At 42.7% G+C, this 15,804-nt stretch overlaps 1 protein-coding gene across 1 annotated transcript in view; it reads left to right on the top strand.

Moving 5' to 3' along the window:
* Positions 1–15,228, top strand: part of LOC147747702 (potassium channel subfamily T member 2) — a 1,549,272-nt gene extending 1,534,044 nt beyond the window's left edge. Inside the window, exons 28-29 of the mRNA XM_086926024.1 lie at positions 13,186–13,270; positions 14,880–15,228. Coding sequence (XP_086782150.1) covers positions 13,186–13,270; positions 14,880–14,991 — 197 coding nt within the window. The 3' untranslated portion in view covers positions 14,992–15,228. The remainder of the gene's footprint in view (positions 1–13,185; positions 13,271–14,879) is intronic.
* The last annotated feature ends 576 nt before the right edge of the window (positions 15,229–15,804 follow it).

The raw sequence follows: 15,804 nt of genomic DNA, 5'->3' as shown, positions 1-15,804 counted from the left end.
CAGGACAACGTGCCTAATTAGTATTTGGGAGGCAGATCACAATTTGTGACCCCTGACAATAGCTACAATCACAGGGATGGTGTCCTGCAAGGGTCAGCAGACTAACATGGCTGCGATAGTGTTTAAATAAAAAATAAAACTAAAATATGCAGCTATTAAAGGAAATGAGTCTGCAAAATATTCTTTTAAACAAAAGTAAATCTGTAAGAGTTGGCAGTGGTCCTATAGAACACAGCCTACTCTCCATCAAACGTTTTTCAACTTTGGAAAAGAGGGATCCAGAGAGGACCCCTTCCAAAGGAAAAGGAGTCAAAAAAAGGATTTATAATCTATTTATAACCCCATTTACTGATGCTGAAACACTTTTTCAAATCAGTAAATGGAATTAGAAAAAAACCAAAATAGCTTTTTAATGGTTGCAAATCGTCTGATTCAGTGGATGAGAGGGCCTGTGACTGCTAACAAGTTTGTAAATCATGCCCCATGTTCATAAATAGCTAAAAAATAAAAAATAAAACCTTAGTATTTGTTGGAAATGGCCCTTTTTTCAGGGTTATCCCCAAACGTTTTGCTTCTTCCTCCCTTGTTTTTCCAGACCTGTGGTTGTTGGCAATAGGACTCTGGGCACTTTACCACTGCTGATCAGTGCTAAAGTGCATATGCTCTCTGTGTAAATTGATATTGTGATTGGTTATCCATGATTGGCATATTTGTATCACCAAGAAGTCCCTAGTAAAGTGCACTGAGTGTGCCAGGGCTGGTGATACAAATGCTACTAGTGGGCCTGAAGCACTGATTGTACCACCCACATGAGTAGCCCTAAAATGGTGTCTCAGGCCTGCCACCGCAGTGCCTGTGTGCAGTCTGTGAACTGCCATGTCAACCTTGCCAGGGTCCCCACTGAACAGGCCTAACCCTTCCCTTTCTGTACACATTGGTCACCCCTATGGAAGTCCCAAGGTACCCCCTTGAGCAGGGTGCAGTGTATGTGAAAGGTCGAGCATGTGCTAGTGCAGGTGACATGCTCTGGTAGTGAATTACATCCATTTTTGTTTTTCACTATTGTAAGGCTATCTTGCCCTTAGGCTGTCATGGGGAATGCTGGCTACAATGGTTACCTGCATACCTTCCCATAGGAGCAAGATAGGACATAAAAGTCTGGTATCCCTAAACTCGGAATTTAATAACACATCTTTTAGGAAGGATGTTTTTTAAATCCTGTGTTTGAAAAGAGCACTTTTAGAAAGTGTCTGCTTTCTTGTATGACCTTTCTGTGTGCCTTGGCCTGTTTGTGAATTGACTGTCTGGTTTGTGAGTGACAGGGCTGGGGGATTCCAGGAGACAGAATGAGTCTGCCCAGTAGTGCATAGAGAGATCTGCATCTAGATGGGAGGGAGGAGTTGCACTTGGGACCTGAATAGGGCTGTACCTGCCCCCCACAGTGCTGGCTCCAGCCCCTGTGATGCGTCTGATGTCCCTGCCCTGCACTGTGAAAGGAGATAAGGAATCATGTCAACAAAGTGCTCCAGGGCTGAGCTTTCCCTCCACAATGCTGGCTCCACCTCCTGTGGGGCGTCTGATGTTTCTGCTCTGCACTGTGAAAGGAAAGAAGGAGTCATGTAAACAGAGTACTCCAGAACTGGTTTGGACTGGGCTCAGAGCCCTCCTGCACAAAGGGAACAAAGACTTTTAGGGTTATAAGTATAGGACCCCAGACTACAGAAAAATAGATCATCCTGGAATCAAGAAGGAACCTATGCCAAGGAGAAAGCTGGAAGACTGAAGAAGGAAGACTGTCCTGCTGTTGCTTTGCTGGACTGACCTGCAGTTGCTTTACTGCCAAGGAGAGGGGAAGGACTTTGCTTTGTGCTGTGTCCCCTTGCTTGAAGGAATCTCCAAGGGCCTGAGAAGAGCTGGCTCCCTGTTAAGAAGTCCTAGGAACAAAAGGACTTCACCTCCAGCTTCCCGGAACTCTACTGAGAGAGTTCTGTCCTTCCTAGAGTGCTTGGGCCAGTTGCGGCTCCTCTGGAAGTTGTACCTGTGTTGGGAAGCTGGAAACCAAGATTTTAAAGACTTTCTGCAAGTTTTATCACATTGCTCGCTTGCGGAGCGCATCACCGTCAGTGCAAGGAAATTCCCGCCGCTATGAAGGCCGAGATCGCCGCAGAGCCTGTTGCCGCTGCCAGAGTCATCGCATCCTTTGTTTTTGGGATGCACCAGTCCGGTGCAGGAAGATTACCATCGCTGCGAGTATCGTCACAGAGTTTGTCGTCACTGGGTGAGATAATCGCACCGCTTGCTTGAGGACTGCATAACGTCGCTGCGAGAGTCGTCGCAGAGCCATCACATCGAGGAGCCGCGAGAGGAGAAGATCACCACTGAGCCACGCATCATCACCGGACCGGAGATCGTCGCCGCCCTGAAGATTGTCGCATCGTACCTTTTGCGAGCCGCTTCCACCGACACCTGTGCACCGGAATCCACACAAGGTATCGCATCCCTCCCCGTATAGACCGGAGTCACCGTAACACACCCGTTACATGGAGCAGGGTTGTCGCATCACCTCCCCTGGGTCTAAGGAGTGACGCATCGCTTGCTTTTCAACGCTACAGCTTTCACTTGGAAATTTTGTTTCATCTAAAGGTACTGTTGGCTAAAACGTGACGCAAATGTGGATTATTTTAACCCAACCTTAAGAACACTTTTGAAACCATATTCTTAACTGTGTATGTTGGATTTTTGTCGTTTTGGTCTTGTGTAGTTTAGATTAAATACCTTTATTTTTCTAAACTGTGTGGAGTCTGTTTGTGGTGTTCACTGTGTTACTGTGAGTGTTGGTACAAATACTTTACACATTGCATTTGATAAGCCTGACTGCTCGTGCCAAGCTACCAAGGGGGTGAGCAGGGGTTATCTAAAGAGTGTATCCTCCTTACCCTGACTAGAAGCAAGGGTCCCTATTTGGACAGTGGTACCTACCTCTGCCAACTAGAGACCCCCAGTTCTAACAGTATTAATCATCTAGGCACATGCACATCAAGTCATATGTTAGCTTTTTTACGACTACGGAGGTGAGGGGTAAGATGACCTACTCAAGGCTTCCCCTCATGTGCGTTATGGCCTGTTCCACATTTAAAAATAGTAATTAGTAACATTGAATGTTTTACATATGTATATATACCATAATATACTACTGAAAAGAGAAATGTATTTAATACTGACCAGTGGTTTCAAAACCTGTATTTCTCAGCAATGGCTGCTTCCTTCTGAAATATTTCTCCTTTTTCAAAGATCACCTCATTACTAGAAAATGCATCTATTGTCAGCCACTTTGTAAATTAAGTTAAACACATCACATTTCCACATAACACGTGAAAGCAAAGGGGGTGAATTACATTGCATGCACATTCGCTTGGAGCAAAAGAATGCAAAGCAGGCGCAGTTCAAAATAGAGGACTGTGTGGTGGAATTAATAAATATAGGCCCTAATGTCTTAAAGGATACATCTCACCAAATCCTAGATTTTATCCTTTTCACATGGATTTCTTACAGTTCTAAATTCCTGTCATCATGGAACAGTCTAGACTCGTGTAAGCAGAAACATAGAACAGCAGTGCTGTTCCCTTACAAAAATAGTCCCAGCGCTGCGAAAAACTGTCAGAAAGGTGGTTTGCACCAGTTTCTCACATCCATCAATCAATCAATTACACACTCAGTCAATCAATCGGGTTTATTAAGCGCTGCTACTTACCGGTGAGGGTCTCAAGGCGCTGCATTGGGGAGGGCTGCTGAATAATCTGGGTACTGGGTTTCAGTCGAAGAGCCAGGACTTGAGACCCTTCCTGAATTGGGTCAGCTACGGGGATTGCCTGAGGTGGAGAGGAAGGATGTTTCAGGTCTTGGCGGCAAGGTGGGAGAAGGATATTCCTCTAGCTCTAGTTTTTGGATCCGGGGGACTGTGGCTAGGGCCTGTTGGATGGAGCAGAGGTCTCTGGCGGGTACATGGAATGAGAGGCAGTGATTCAGATATGCAGGCCCTACATCATGGAGTGATTTGTAGGCATGCGTGAGGAGCTTGGAAGTGAATCTTTTGTTGACTACTGCCAGTGGAGTTCTCAAAGGTGTTCAGTGAAGTGACTGCAGCATTTTGAACGTTCTGTAGTTTCCTGAGGATTATCTGGGTGGCACAGCATAGAGTACATTGCCGTAGTCGAGTCTGCTGCTGATGTGTGCATGGGTGACTGTTTTTCTGGATTCAGGAGGGCTTCATATAAATGTTTTTCAAAGCAGGAGCATGTGGAAGCATGATGAGGATATGGCATTGATCTGGCAGTTCATCATGAGCAAGGAGTCCAGTATGATGCTGAGGTTTCGTGCATGGTCCCTGGGGCTGTGGATGGGTTCCCAATGCTGCGGCCCACCTGGAGTTGTCTCAAGGTGAGATAGTGATTTCCAAAATAAGTACTTCAGTCTTGTCCTAGTTGAGTTTGAGGCAACTGTCTTTCAACTAGGTGGCAACGGCCTTCATCCCGCAGTGGAAGCTGATTCTGGCAGCTGTGGGTTCATTGGTGAGGGAAAGGATCAGCTGGGTGTTGTCGGTGTAGGAGGTGATGTTGAATCTGTGGTTCCTGACGATGGCTGCGAGGGGGGCAATGCAGGCATTGAAGAGGGTGGGGCTCAGGGAGGAGCCTTGAGACACTCCGCAGCTGATCTCTCTTGGATCTGAGAGGAACGGAGGTAGTCTGACTCTCTGTGTTCGACCGCTGAGAAAGGAATGGATCCAGTCCAGGGCCTTGTTGTGGACGCGGATGTTGTGAAGTCTTGTGAATTCTTGTGATAGGGTGCGGTGAGTGACTGTATCAAAGGCAGCCGAGGGGTCTAGAAGGATGAGGGCTGTGGTTTTGCCCTGGTTGAAGTGGGAGCAGATGATGTTCTTGAGGTCAGTCGGGTCGGTGGTTGGCTTCTTCAGCAGGGGGTTGATCTTGGCGTGTTTCCAGTTATCGAGGAAGGTGCCGGTTTCGATGGAGTTCATGGTGTGGTGAAGCTTAGTGGCAATGGAGTTGGAAGCTTTATGGAATATGTGGTACGGACAAGGCTCCGGTCCATAGGGGCTTCGGAGTGGATGCTTTTCATGGTCTTGAGCGTGTCCTCTGTGGTGAGCGGGGTCCAGTTGAACAGGATCTGTAGGGGAGCAGCGTGGTTTGGTGTGGTGGTGTTGGGTGTGGAAGGAGGGTCTTGGGTGTCAAAATTGTCCTAGAACTTCCTGATTTTGTGGTGGAAGAAGGTGCTAAGTTTGTTGCAGAGGTCTTAGGAGTTTGGTATGTCTGCGATCTTTGCTGTTGCATGCATTGAAGTTGATTGTGTCTTGAAGAGGCGTTTTCTTAGTGGTTTTGAGGAGGAGGTGGTGTGTGGCAACGACGGTTTTGAAGGTTGCATGGGTTCCCAGGGTTTTCTTGTTCCACCATTTCTTCTTGAGTCATCTACTGGTTAGTCTAGACTCATGGAGGACGGTGGTTAACCAGCTGGCTTTCTTAGAGTGTTGCTTGCTGGGTGCCTTCTTGAGGGGTGCCAGAGTGTCTGTGTAGTTGGAGATCCATCTGTGGAGGTTATGTGCTGAGGTGTTAGCGTTGGTTGATATTGGCGGTATGTTAATGCTGAGAAAGGCGGTCAGATGTTCTTCAGTGACCATATTCCAGCTACAACAGGGGGTGGGAGCAGTGAGGGCAGTGGTGTACAGTGGGTGTGGTGAAGGCAAAGTACACGCAGTGGTGGTTGGTCTAGAGGAGTTTGGTGGTGTGACTGTAAATGATATTTCCACTGGCAGAGAAAACAAGTTTGAGCATGTGTCCCACCAAATTGGTCGGAGGGGTGACCAGCTGCTTGAGTCTGATGTTGGCGAGGCTCACCAGAAGTTATGCACTGTTCTGGTCACTGGGGTTGTCCAGGTGAAAGTTGAGGTCGCTGAGTAGGATGCAATCAGTGGGTGCGAGAGCCTGGGGATGCGGTGAAATATATGATGGTGTTGGTGAAGGGCCAACAGGGACTGAAAGGCCTGTAGACGAGAGTGATGTTGAGGTTTGTCTTGATCTGGAAGTGGAGGTGTTCCATGGTTGTCATTGGGTCGTTCGAGTGAGTGGTCATGCGGAGGGTGTTCTTGTGGACGATGGTGATTCCTGCTCCTGGTCCATTGGTGCGGATCTTACGGATGTTCCAAGGCAGAGCTGGGTTTAGTCCAGGTTTCCATGAGGAAGGCGATATCGGGAGAGACGGAGTAGAGTAAGTCCCAGATTTCTGCGGCACGTTTGTGGAGGTAGCACGATTTGAGGAGGACGCAGCAAAGCCAGTCGGGTGCGTTGTGGGTCGGCTGGGTGGCAAGAAAAGCCAGAGTGCAGGGATTGGCGAAGGTTTAGCTGCAGTTTCAGCAGGAGAAATGTCCCTCGGTGTCCTAACAGTGATGCGAGGTGGCAGGCAGCATGGCTTTCTGTGTTGAGGGCGAGGAGGGTGCTAGCGTCGAACCAGGGTTTGTGGCGCTCTGGGTGGTGCAGCCACAGAGGGGCTTGCCTTTGGCACAGTGGCCACCTTTAAATAATGTGTGGGGGGCTGGACAGCTGGAAGGTGGGAGAAGCAGGAAGCTGGAAAGTGTCACTGGAGTGACCAGGCCCGCGGTGGATCGCAGAGGCAGGGCCAAGGGTGGCAAAGAGAAAATATTAAAAAAAGGCAAAAGTGCAAAAGGGACAAAAAAGGAATTGAAAAGGCAGAAAAAAAGCAGAAAAATAGGAGACTAAGGTAAGCTCAGCAGCAGAGCAGTGATGCTCTAACACTAGACAACCAGGGATTAGGCACAGGTTGGTGCCTGAGGGTAGAGGAGGGCCTTGAACCACTGACCAGAGGGTCAGAAGGATCAGCAGCAGGGAGCTTGGGGGCAACAGCTACCAGGCGGAAGTGCGCAAGATATGGAGCAGGGTACTGAAAGGTTAGTGGCCGTTATTAAGTAGTGTGCGGGGGCTGCACAGCTGGGAGGCAGGAAACACAGGAGCGGGAAAGTGTCCACAGGAATCATGGGGATCGCAGCAGTAGGGGCAAGAGCGGCAAAAAGTGAAAGGTGGAAAAAAGGCAAAAGTGATAGAAAAGGAATCAAAAAGGCAGAAAACAGCAGAAAAAGAGAGACAGAGGACAGCCCAGTAGCAGAGCATTGACTCTCTATCACTAGGCCACCAGGGATGAGGTGCAAGCATGTGCCTGCAGGTGGAGGAGGGCCTCAAACCACTGACCAGAGGGTCAGAAGGACCAGCAGCAGGGAGCTCGGGGCAGCAGCTACCAAGTGCCACTGCGCAAGAAAGGGAGCAGTCCACTGAAAACATAAAATTTTTCTTTTGTGATTTGAAAAACATCTATAAAATAAAAATCCTTTCACTCACTTATCTGCAAGGCAGCCATGGTACAATCAAGTACCCAGTGATCAGACACTGTCATTAAAGTAACTTGACAGTAATATACGCTTGAATTTCCGGTTTACATTATAAATCATGATCGAGTTTCATGCCATTTGATGTTTGGCAAAAAAAAGCCAACTGTTGCCAAAGTGGAAAACATTCCAGCACTGACAGATCATGTACACACTAGACTGGTAGGACAATTAAAGTATTGTAAAAAAGTATTTAAATGTAGAGTAGTTTGCACTTTCTTTACAAAACACAAATAGAATTCTGCAAAATGATCCCAAATAGAAATCGTGCCACTGCATTGTACCATAAAATCTATAATGCAGTAAATATTTTTCAGAACATATCTGTGTTAGGTACTGTCAAACTAGCTGAACCGGTTCTTCAATTTACACACTTCTATAACATATTATCGTCAACACAAATATCGCGATGCAAAATATTGCCAAGAAATATTAAGGGCATAAATATCTACTTTACCTACTTACTAGGTAAAGCAGAAAAATATTGACAAAAAAATTATAGTGGGCCAAAATATTGTTGTTACACAGGAAAGTATATAGAATTAAAATGACTTAAAATATATTAGCTTTTAAAAAATATACACAATTTAAATGAAATATAGGACTGCAAAATGAAGTTAAAATATGACAAATATATGTATACAAATACATGGATTATTTAACCATTTAAAATAAAGTAAAAATACTAATATAAATTAAAACTAACTAAAACACATCTTAAATTATAAAAAATAAACATATATGAAAAAATGATTGAATTATTAGAAAATGCATCAATAAAAATACTACTCCTCAATCAGAGAGTTTACAATGATAAAATAACATTAGCACTAAATTATCATTTGAAATTAAATATAAAAAATGTATGATAAAAATAAAACACATAATTACAAAATTAAAAAATATATATTACGCACAAAAAACTAATAGAAAATACATACAAATAGATCATTGATACTCTATTCAAACAAAAGCAAAAAGGCAATATAAATAGATAACATTATTACTATGATCTAAAAAAACTTTGGAAAAATGTTGACATTTAGAGAAGTTATATTTACTATTCAAAACTATCCTGAGCAATGGTAGGTAAAGTGTTATTACAAATTCTAAATACATTTTCAAAAAGTCAAATCTAACTAAATATGAACATTAAATTGCATTACAACAAATATTAGAAAGTATCAAATATTTTTAAAATTATTTAATAAATATACATATTTAGAAAATGAAATTGCAACGTGAAAATGAAATTTTCATGTGCAGGAGGGTGCCCCTTCCTCCACATAAACAGTCCAGAATGGCGATGTGTAAATTCTATGTGTGCTGCACTGTGCAGCACACATAGAAGTTGCAAATTGTCATTGTTTTAATGATTGTTTTTGTGCAGGAAGGTATACCTTTCCGCACATAAACAATAATTTATGGCGTTTTGATGTTTCTGTGTATGTGGCACAATGCAACACACATAAAAACAGCAAACCCAAGGAGAAATTAAGCATTTCTCATTGTTTTGCCATGTTAAGACCAGGTTTTCCTTGGTCTTAATTTTGGCGATTCCTTCTATTTACACCGCCCTGTAAATAAGGGGCAGCGTCAAAATAAATGCATGTTGTGGTGGAATGCCCACTGCAACACCCACTGCTCAGCCCTTTCACTCTAAGTATAGCATCAAAGGGTGCCTTATATACAAGGCGGCGTTAAGCCAGGTTAAGTGACTTAACTCCGCCTCGTAAATAAGGCAAAGCCCATAACGCCGTAGGAACATAACTAAAAGTGACATTTCTGTGGCTATAGGGCTTGTGAATATGCCCCGCAGTTTTCTATTGCGGCTTGCGCTGCCGCTTGGAAAAGGTCTACAGTACAAGCCGCAATAGAGAAAGGCATGTTTGCAAACATCCATGCATCTTTTGCCAGACACAAAGCGGGACCTGGCACATGTTGCATGAATGCTTGGGGGCACCACTTGTGCCTCCCTGGGGGACGGGGGCCCTCCAAAGTCCGAAAGCCTTTCCATGGCAGTGAGACTACCATGAAAAAGCTGTGGGAAAAGGCACCACCTTCATTGAAGGGATTGTTGTCTTACTGCCATGCCAATAAATAAAGATTAACATAAAATAAAATAAAAATATATCATTAGTTATAAAGGAGTTGAAAAAGTATGTTATAGACAATTATATTTAAAAATTATATTAAACACTTGCAAATTGTATTCAAATATGACATGCACCATCAAGGGACCACAGTTTAGAGACCTCTGCTTAAGCTCTCCTAGGTTCCTGACTATGGGCCTCATTAGGGTGTGGGGCGGACAGCCACCAACAAGCCGTCAGTGTCTGTCCGTCAGGGCAACTTTTATTATAATACCAGCGGTAGGAGTGCAGCAGGCAGGGGAAAGTCTGTCACCTCCAATAAGCTCAAGGAGCCCACTGGGGTGGCATATGGACAATAATCCCTTCAATGAAGCCAATGCCTGAACATGCACCGCTGTAGGGATTACGATGCCACCACGGCGATTTCATAGTAGTCTCGCTGTCATGGAAGAGCTTTCGGAAAGAGACTTTGGAGGTCTTTTCAGACACTTACCCCCAGTCACAGATTTGGGTTGAATCTATCATAGTTCTTTAGCTCACTTTGCCACCCCAGTTCAGACGCAGCCATATGCAAATCAGTCTTAACCCTGTGCCTCATGGGAACAGTCAAGCCCGAACTGCACAGCCAGGTCTTACCTGGACCGGAAACAAGCTTCCTGGGACCAGTTTCAGGGTAACACCCCTCATCAGCCAGGCTAGCATGAATATATTGGCAAAATGCGAAGGGACCCACGTCTGGGCAGTCCTTGCCAACTTAGGGAAAACATAGCAAACACAAGATGATGGACTGAGCACTGAAACTTTTCATACACTCACCCCCAGTCACAGATCTGGTTTGAATCCAACAGTTTTCTTTAGCTCACTTCACCACCCCAGTTTAGACCCAGCCATATACAAATCCGCCTTGACCCTGTGCCTCATGGGAACAGTCCAGCCTGAACTGCCAAGCCAGGTCTTCTCTGGATCGGAAACAAGCATCCTGGGACCGGTTAAGAGTTAACACCCCTCATCAGCCAAGCTAGCTTGAATCCAGTGGCAAAGTGAGCAAGGGACGCACATCAGGGCATACCCTGCCAACTTAAGGCAAACAAAGCAAACACAAGGAGATGATGGACGAAGCGTTGAAACTTTGTGTTTTATATGTTCCTATATTGCAATCTGTTTTGTCTAATTTCAAACCTATTTATTGCTGCCGGCAGTGACTATATTCTAGAAACACTAATTAATACACAACTCTCTATATACCTGGAAATAACAATCTGCTACACCCTGCCCAGTCTAGTTTCAGACCCCAACACAGGACCAAGTCAGTTTTACCGAAAGTGGTGGATGTTCTCAAGATCTTGCTAAACCAATGTAAGAACATTGTCCTGATCCTTTGGGAATTGCAAGCAGTGTTCAATAGAGTGTCACACTCCATCCATCTGCAGAGTTTAAAATATTTGGGTAGAGGACATGCTGCTTTGAACTGATCCAAGTCTGTTTTAGAAGACAGAGTACAGGTGGTGTGCTTTTTACCTTTCTCCTCAACCAGCAAATAGCACTACTTATAGAGTGCCACACAAGTCTTCGATAAGCTCTACATTGTTTAACGTTTTGCACCGTTAGCCTCGCTGGTTGAGTATTGTGGCTTTCCGGTAATCTCTTAAGTGGAAGACAAACTACTGATTCTTACCTTTGATTCTGTCCTGTAAAATTGTTGACTAGATGAATGAACTCCATCGCCAATGCTATTTGCAGAAAACTGAAATCCTTCTTTTCGGACAATCCAAAGAAAATTGTTTCAAGTACTTTTCCCCTGATAGGCTACCTAACTCCAACGCCCATATCGCCTGCTGTGGCGGCAAGAAATCGGAGCATCATGTTTGACGACATGCTGCCCTTTTGGCAGCACGTTCTTTCTGTAGTGGCTTGTGTCGCTCTTCTTCAATCTCTCAATAAATGCTTAGACCTTCTTCCTTCAGCGACACACAAAATGTCTTGATTACCTTAAGGCTCGACTATGCCTATGTTCTCTATCTTGGCCTACTCGACAAACTGAACAGCCAATTACAAACTGTCCAAAGCACCGTCACCTGACATATCTTGGATATTCTGAAACAGGTCTCAGTGTCTCACTTAAAGATCTGCACTTGATGGCAGTAAAGAAATTGATATTATTAAAGGCCCTTTTTTTGATCCATGTTGCTTTCTAAGTTGCGTATGAAATATCTTTCTGACAGGGTTGCTCACTACCAAGCAGGCAGTGCGCTCAAATCTTTCTTGCCTATACTAGGTTCTACCGTTGGGTGGTCGTTCCTTCTTGGTGCTTGCAATCAGAGAATGGGATCTCATCCTACTAAAGCTATTTTGCATCAAGAATGAGAAGGCACTTATGAAGGTTCTCAAAGAATGTCTATTTGCGCCTCCATAATTTGTTAGGAGACAGGCACTTCGGTCTGGATATTGGGAAGCAAGACTCTGTTGAGTAGCTGGTGTGCTCTATAAATAAAATCATTCATTCATTCATTCATCTGTGGTTCTATTGACATTTACAAACCACTTGGCCTTCGGCCTCTTGGATTAGGATGTTACCAGAACCTCCTGATGGCAATCTAGGATCATATTGCACAGTTACTAGTTATGTATCATACATATCACGATTGCCACATGGTTGATGTGGTAATCTTTTCATCACAGCTGAAGAAAAACTGGAGCATGCAAATTGTAATCAGGGACTAGTGTTAGAAGAACAATGCAGGAGAAGCATATATGTTTGTATGTATTGCATGTTCAAGTGCACAACCTGCAGCGGTGTAAAGTCCATATTTCAGTTGCGCCAGTGAAATATGGAAAATATTTCATGGGTCCCTGAGTAATTTGGCTTTTCGTCATTACTATGACTTCCCAAAGTACACTGTACAGCTTTACTGTTGTCCATTGTTTAATCAATATTCAAATCATGAAAGGCAAACAAAATCTGAACATTGTAATTCCATTCAGTGTCGCATGTTACTTGCACTTTGAACAGTATAGTGTCAGCAATCTCTAACTGCTAAAGATAGAATGTGTTTTCTTACAAAGAATAGAATGTTTTTTTCTTAAATTTCAACATTCTTAACTACAAAATGAAGTATTTTTCTCACCGTTCTTTCACACATAGTAACAGTATAGTCCACTCCTTCACTTGCTGTATCAATAAACATTTCACCGATTAAACAAAACACCCTTTCAGAGCTCATGCTCTAAAATAAACATATGTTAAGGCGTTAGGAGTAACATACAATAAGGTTATTGCCATCTCAAGTTTTTGGTGACTTTTGCAAATCACTCAGGCTTCAGCTTTATTGTTTATGATGGCACCATATTATAAAAAAAAGTACAGTAAAAAAGGTATGTAAAGGTGCAGTTTAAGGTAATCAGGATAGGTGGATGCTGAATTGATTCTTGAATATTGAATAGTTAATTTATGTGTTTAGCAAAGAATCCAATGTGGCATAGAGGGTTGTTCTTGACTCTTATTGAACTTCTACCATTACTGCACATCTGTATTTGACTTGTTGTTCACATTATGTGTGTACAAATATGCAAAGTCCCACAGCTTCTTTCTGCATGTGCTATTTCACTATATTTGTATTTATCTTTCAGATGAAATGAATGATCATCAAAACACATTGTCGTATATCCTAATAAATCCTTCTCCAGACACAAGATTGGAACTAAATGATGTTGTGTAAGTTAAGGATATAACTAATAAGTATTTGGGCGATTACTCATTTACCAGTATGTAGTCACGAATTGTTATCTAAACACATGTTCACGCGTTTAACTGATTATGGGGTGAAGACGTTGGGGGAAATGCAGCATGCAAACTGTGATACAAATGCGGGCAAACTGGAGTAAATCATTATATAAATAGGATGAGATCTCACTATATTATAAAAGAACTACACTTTCCCCATTCTAGGGCCTAATTTACAGCTTGGTGTATCGCTAGTCAATCACAAACATGATAGACATCCCTTCCGTCTTATTAGAAGGTCATTATATCCAAATACACTGGTAATAATGTGGGCGGGTTAACTATCACGTTTGTGATGAAGTACCCATCTGCAAGACTCTAAATCAGACCCCCAATTTGCAATATTTAAGTAGGCTTCCCAGATATTCAAAGTGGGGGATTAAGAGAAACTGGGAGAATGTGAAAGAAGGGGGAATATGAGAGGAGCTGAGAATATTTAAAAAGTATATAGGGAAAACTGGAGAAGGGAGAATATGAAGAGTGAAATAAATGGTTAGATAATATGATTAAATATGAGATGAGTGGAATTACTGTACGTTATAGAGTAGAATATATAGGGTGTTATTCAATATGTAGACTATGAGGGAGAGGGGAGATATGACATTGGGAATATATGAGAGTGAGGCAATATAAGAGGATTTGAAATTAAGAGTGAATATAAGACAGAAGGGAGTGAGCTAGAGAGGAAGGTAAGTTGGAATAGGTAGAGGGCATGAGAGCAAATAATGAACTGATATGAGTGTGATGGAAGAATAAGATAGAGGTAGTATAGAAGTAATACACATGAGAAAGGGGAAGGCAAGTCCATTTGAGTGACAGTGAAAATGAGTAAAGCAGAGAATGAACTTGGAACGGTGTGCTCAAAGAATATCAAAGTAGGACTCTTGATGGTACCAAATATCATGAATACAATAACTAAGGACAAACTATCAAAAGGAAAGTAAGTACAGGTTTCCAATACCTAACGCCACATATATGTACTTGGACAAAACATATATCTTCAAGGTGTATAGATGTGGAGTTAAGAATAGTAAATATATGCTTCCTCTATATGCACTTGCCTTTTTATATGTTGCCACTCGATATTCTGCCCGAGTTATTACTGTATCATGATATTCTTAGCCTCAATATTCCATAGTGTATAATCTATTGTAAGAAGACACGAGAGAGCTGAGGCTGTAAGAGAGGGAGATTTTAAGAAGGAGAGAGGGATGTAATTTACTTATGTAATCATGTATTCATATATTCGCTAGAGAACTAGATAGAGCTCACATGCCACGCACAGGACACATTAGGTCATCAAGAGATCAGAAGAAGAAAGGGCAAAAATGTATTTTCGAAGGTCAAGAATGTTCGTCAGTTACCTAGTCTGAAATCTATACCAGCTGCATTACAAATCTCGTTTTAATTAGGACAAAGAAGCGGACAATGAAAGATAAGAGCAACAATAGATATTGGGAAATATGTAAAAATGGAGTCCTTAGAGGAGAATGATATTTCCTCCTTATTTCAATAATTGCCTCTCTATTGTTTTTGACAGCTATTTGATTCGAGCGGATCCTCTAGCCTATGTTCCCAACACTGCAACTAGCCGAAAAAATAGTCTTTGCAACACTGCTGGACCAGACACAAGAGATGAAACACAACTTTGATGCACAATCATCCACAACAAGGTTTTAACAGATGGCATTCCACTTTTTTCATTCTGGACACTATGGACATATTGAGCTATTCCTAGAAAGCCCAGATCAGGGCAATTTGCTGCAGTATTACTGATAATGTTGTCCTGACAATATATAGATATCTTTGATTTCTAAAATACTAGACAATTTTCAAAATGAGTTGCTGTTAATGTAACTATTGTTTCTAAATAAAAGTTTGTAGAGAAATGTGTGTTTTTATTGGAAAAATGAAACAAGAGAAGATCAAAGGTGTATTGTATAGGTGGGAGTTTAATGTTCATGGTTAAAATACAGAGTTTTCTGATTTTTCTTTGCTTAATTTGTGCCAGTGTTTGCAGGAGGTGGGCACTAGTACTCATTTTTGAGGACTTTGACTTATTAGTTTCATCAAATATACCAAGAGAAAGGGGAATAGCGGCAGAAAAATGAGGAAGAAGGAAACATATAGGAAAGGGAATAAAATAGAGATAAAAAAGAACCTGTAAGAGTGATTTAAAGAGATGGGGAGTTTGGGGTGGTGGGGGAAAGAGGCATGAGATTAAATCACCATGAGATAGCCCTGGTGCTCGGGAACCTGAGTAATTGGTATTTTATAGCACCAGAGGCAGGCCGCTAAGAAAAAAAAGAAAAAAAACAAATTAAGCAATGGTTCTCTTGACTATTTGAGATCAGAAACAATAGACGCTCTACCTCTGTCCATGTCCCTGCTACTGTTGATGGAGGAGTGATGGTTTGGCAGTTATGGGGCCTAAAGTTATGCCGGAGTGGGAGAATAGGGCAGGC

Source organism: Lissotriton vulgaris, chromosome 1_1 (genome assembly GCF_964263255.1).
Source record: "Lissotriton vulgaris chromosome 1_1, aLisVul1.2, whole genome shotgun sequence".
Classification (NCBI taxonomy): Eukaryota; Metazoa; Chordata; class Amphibia; order Caudata; family Salamandridae; genus Lissotriton; species Lissotriton vulgaris.
This window is presented reverse-complemented; position numbering and strand designations above follow the sequence as displayed.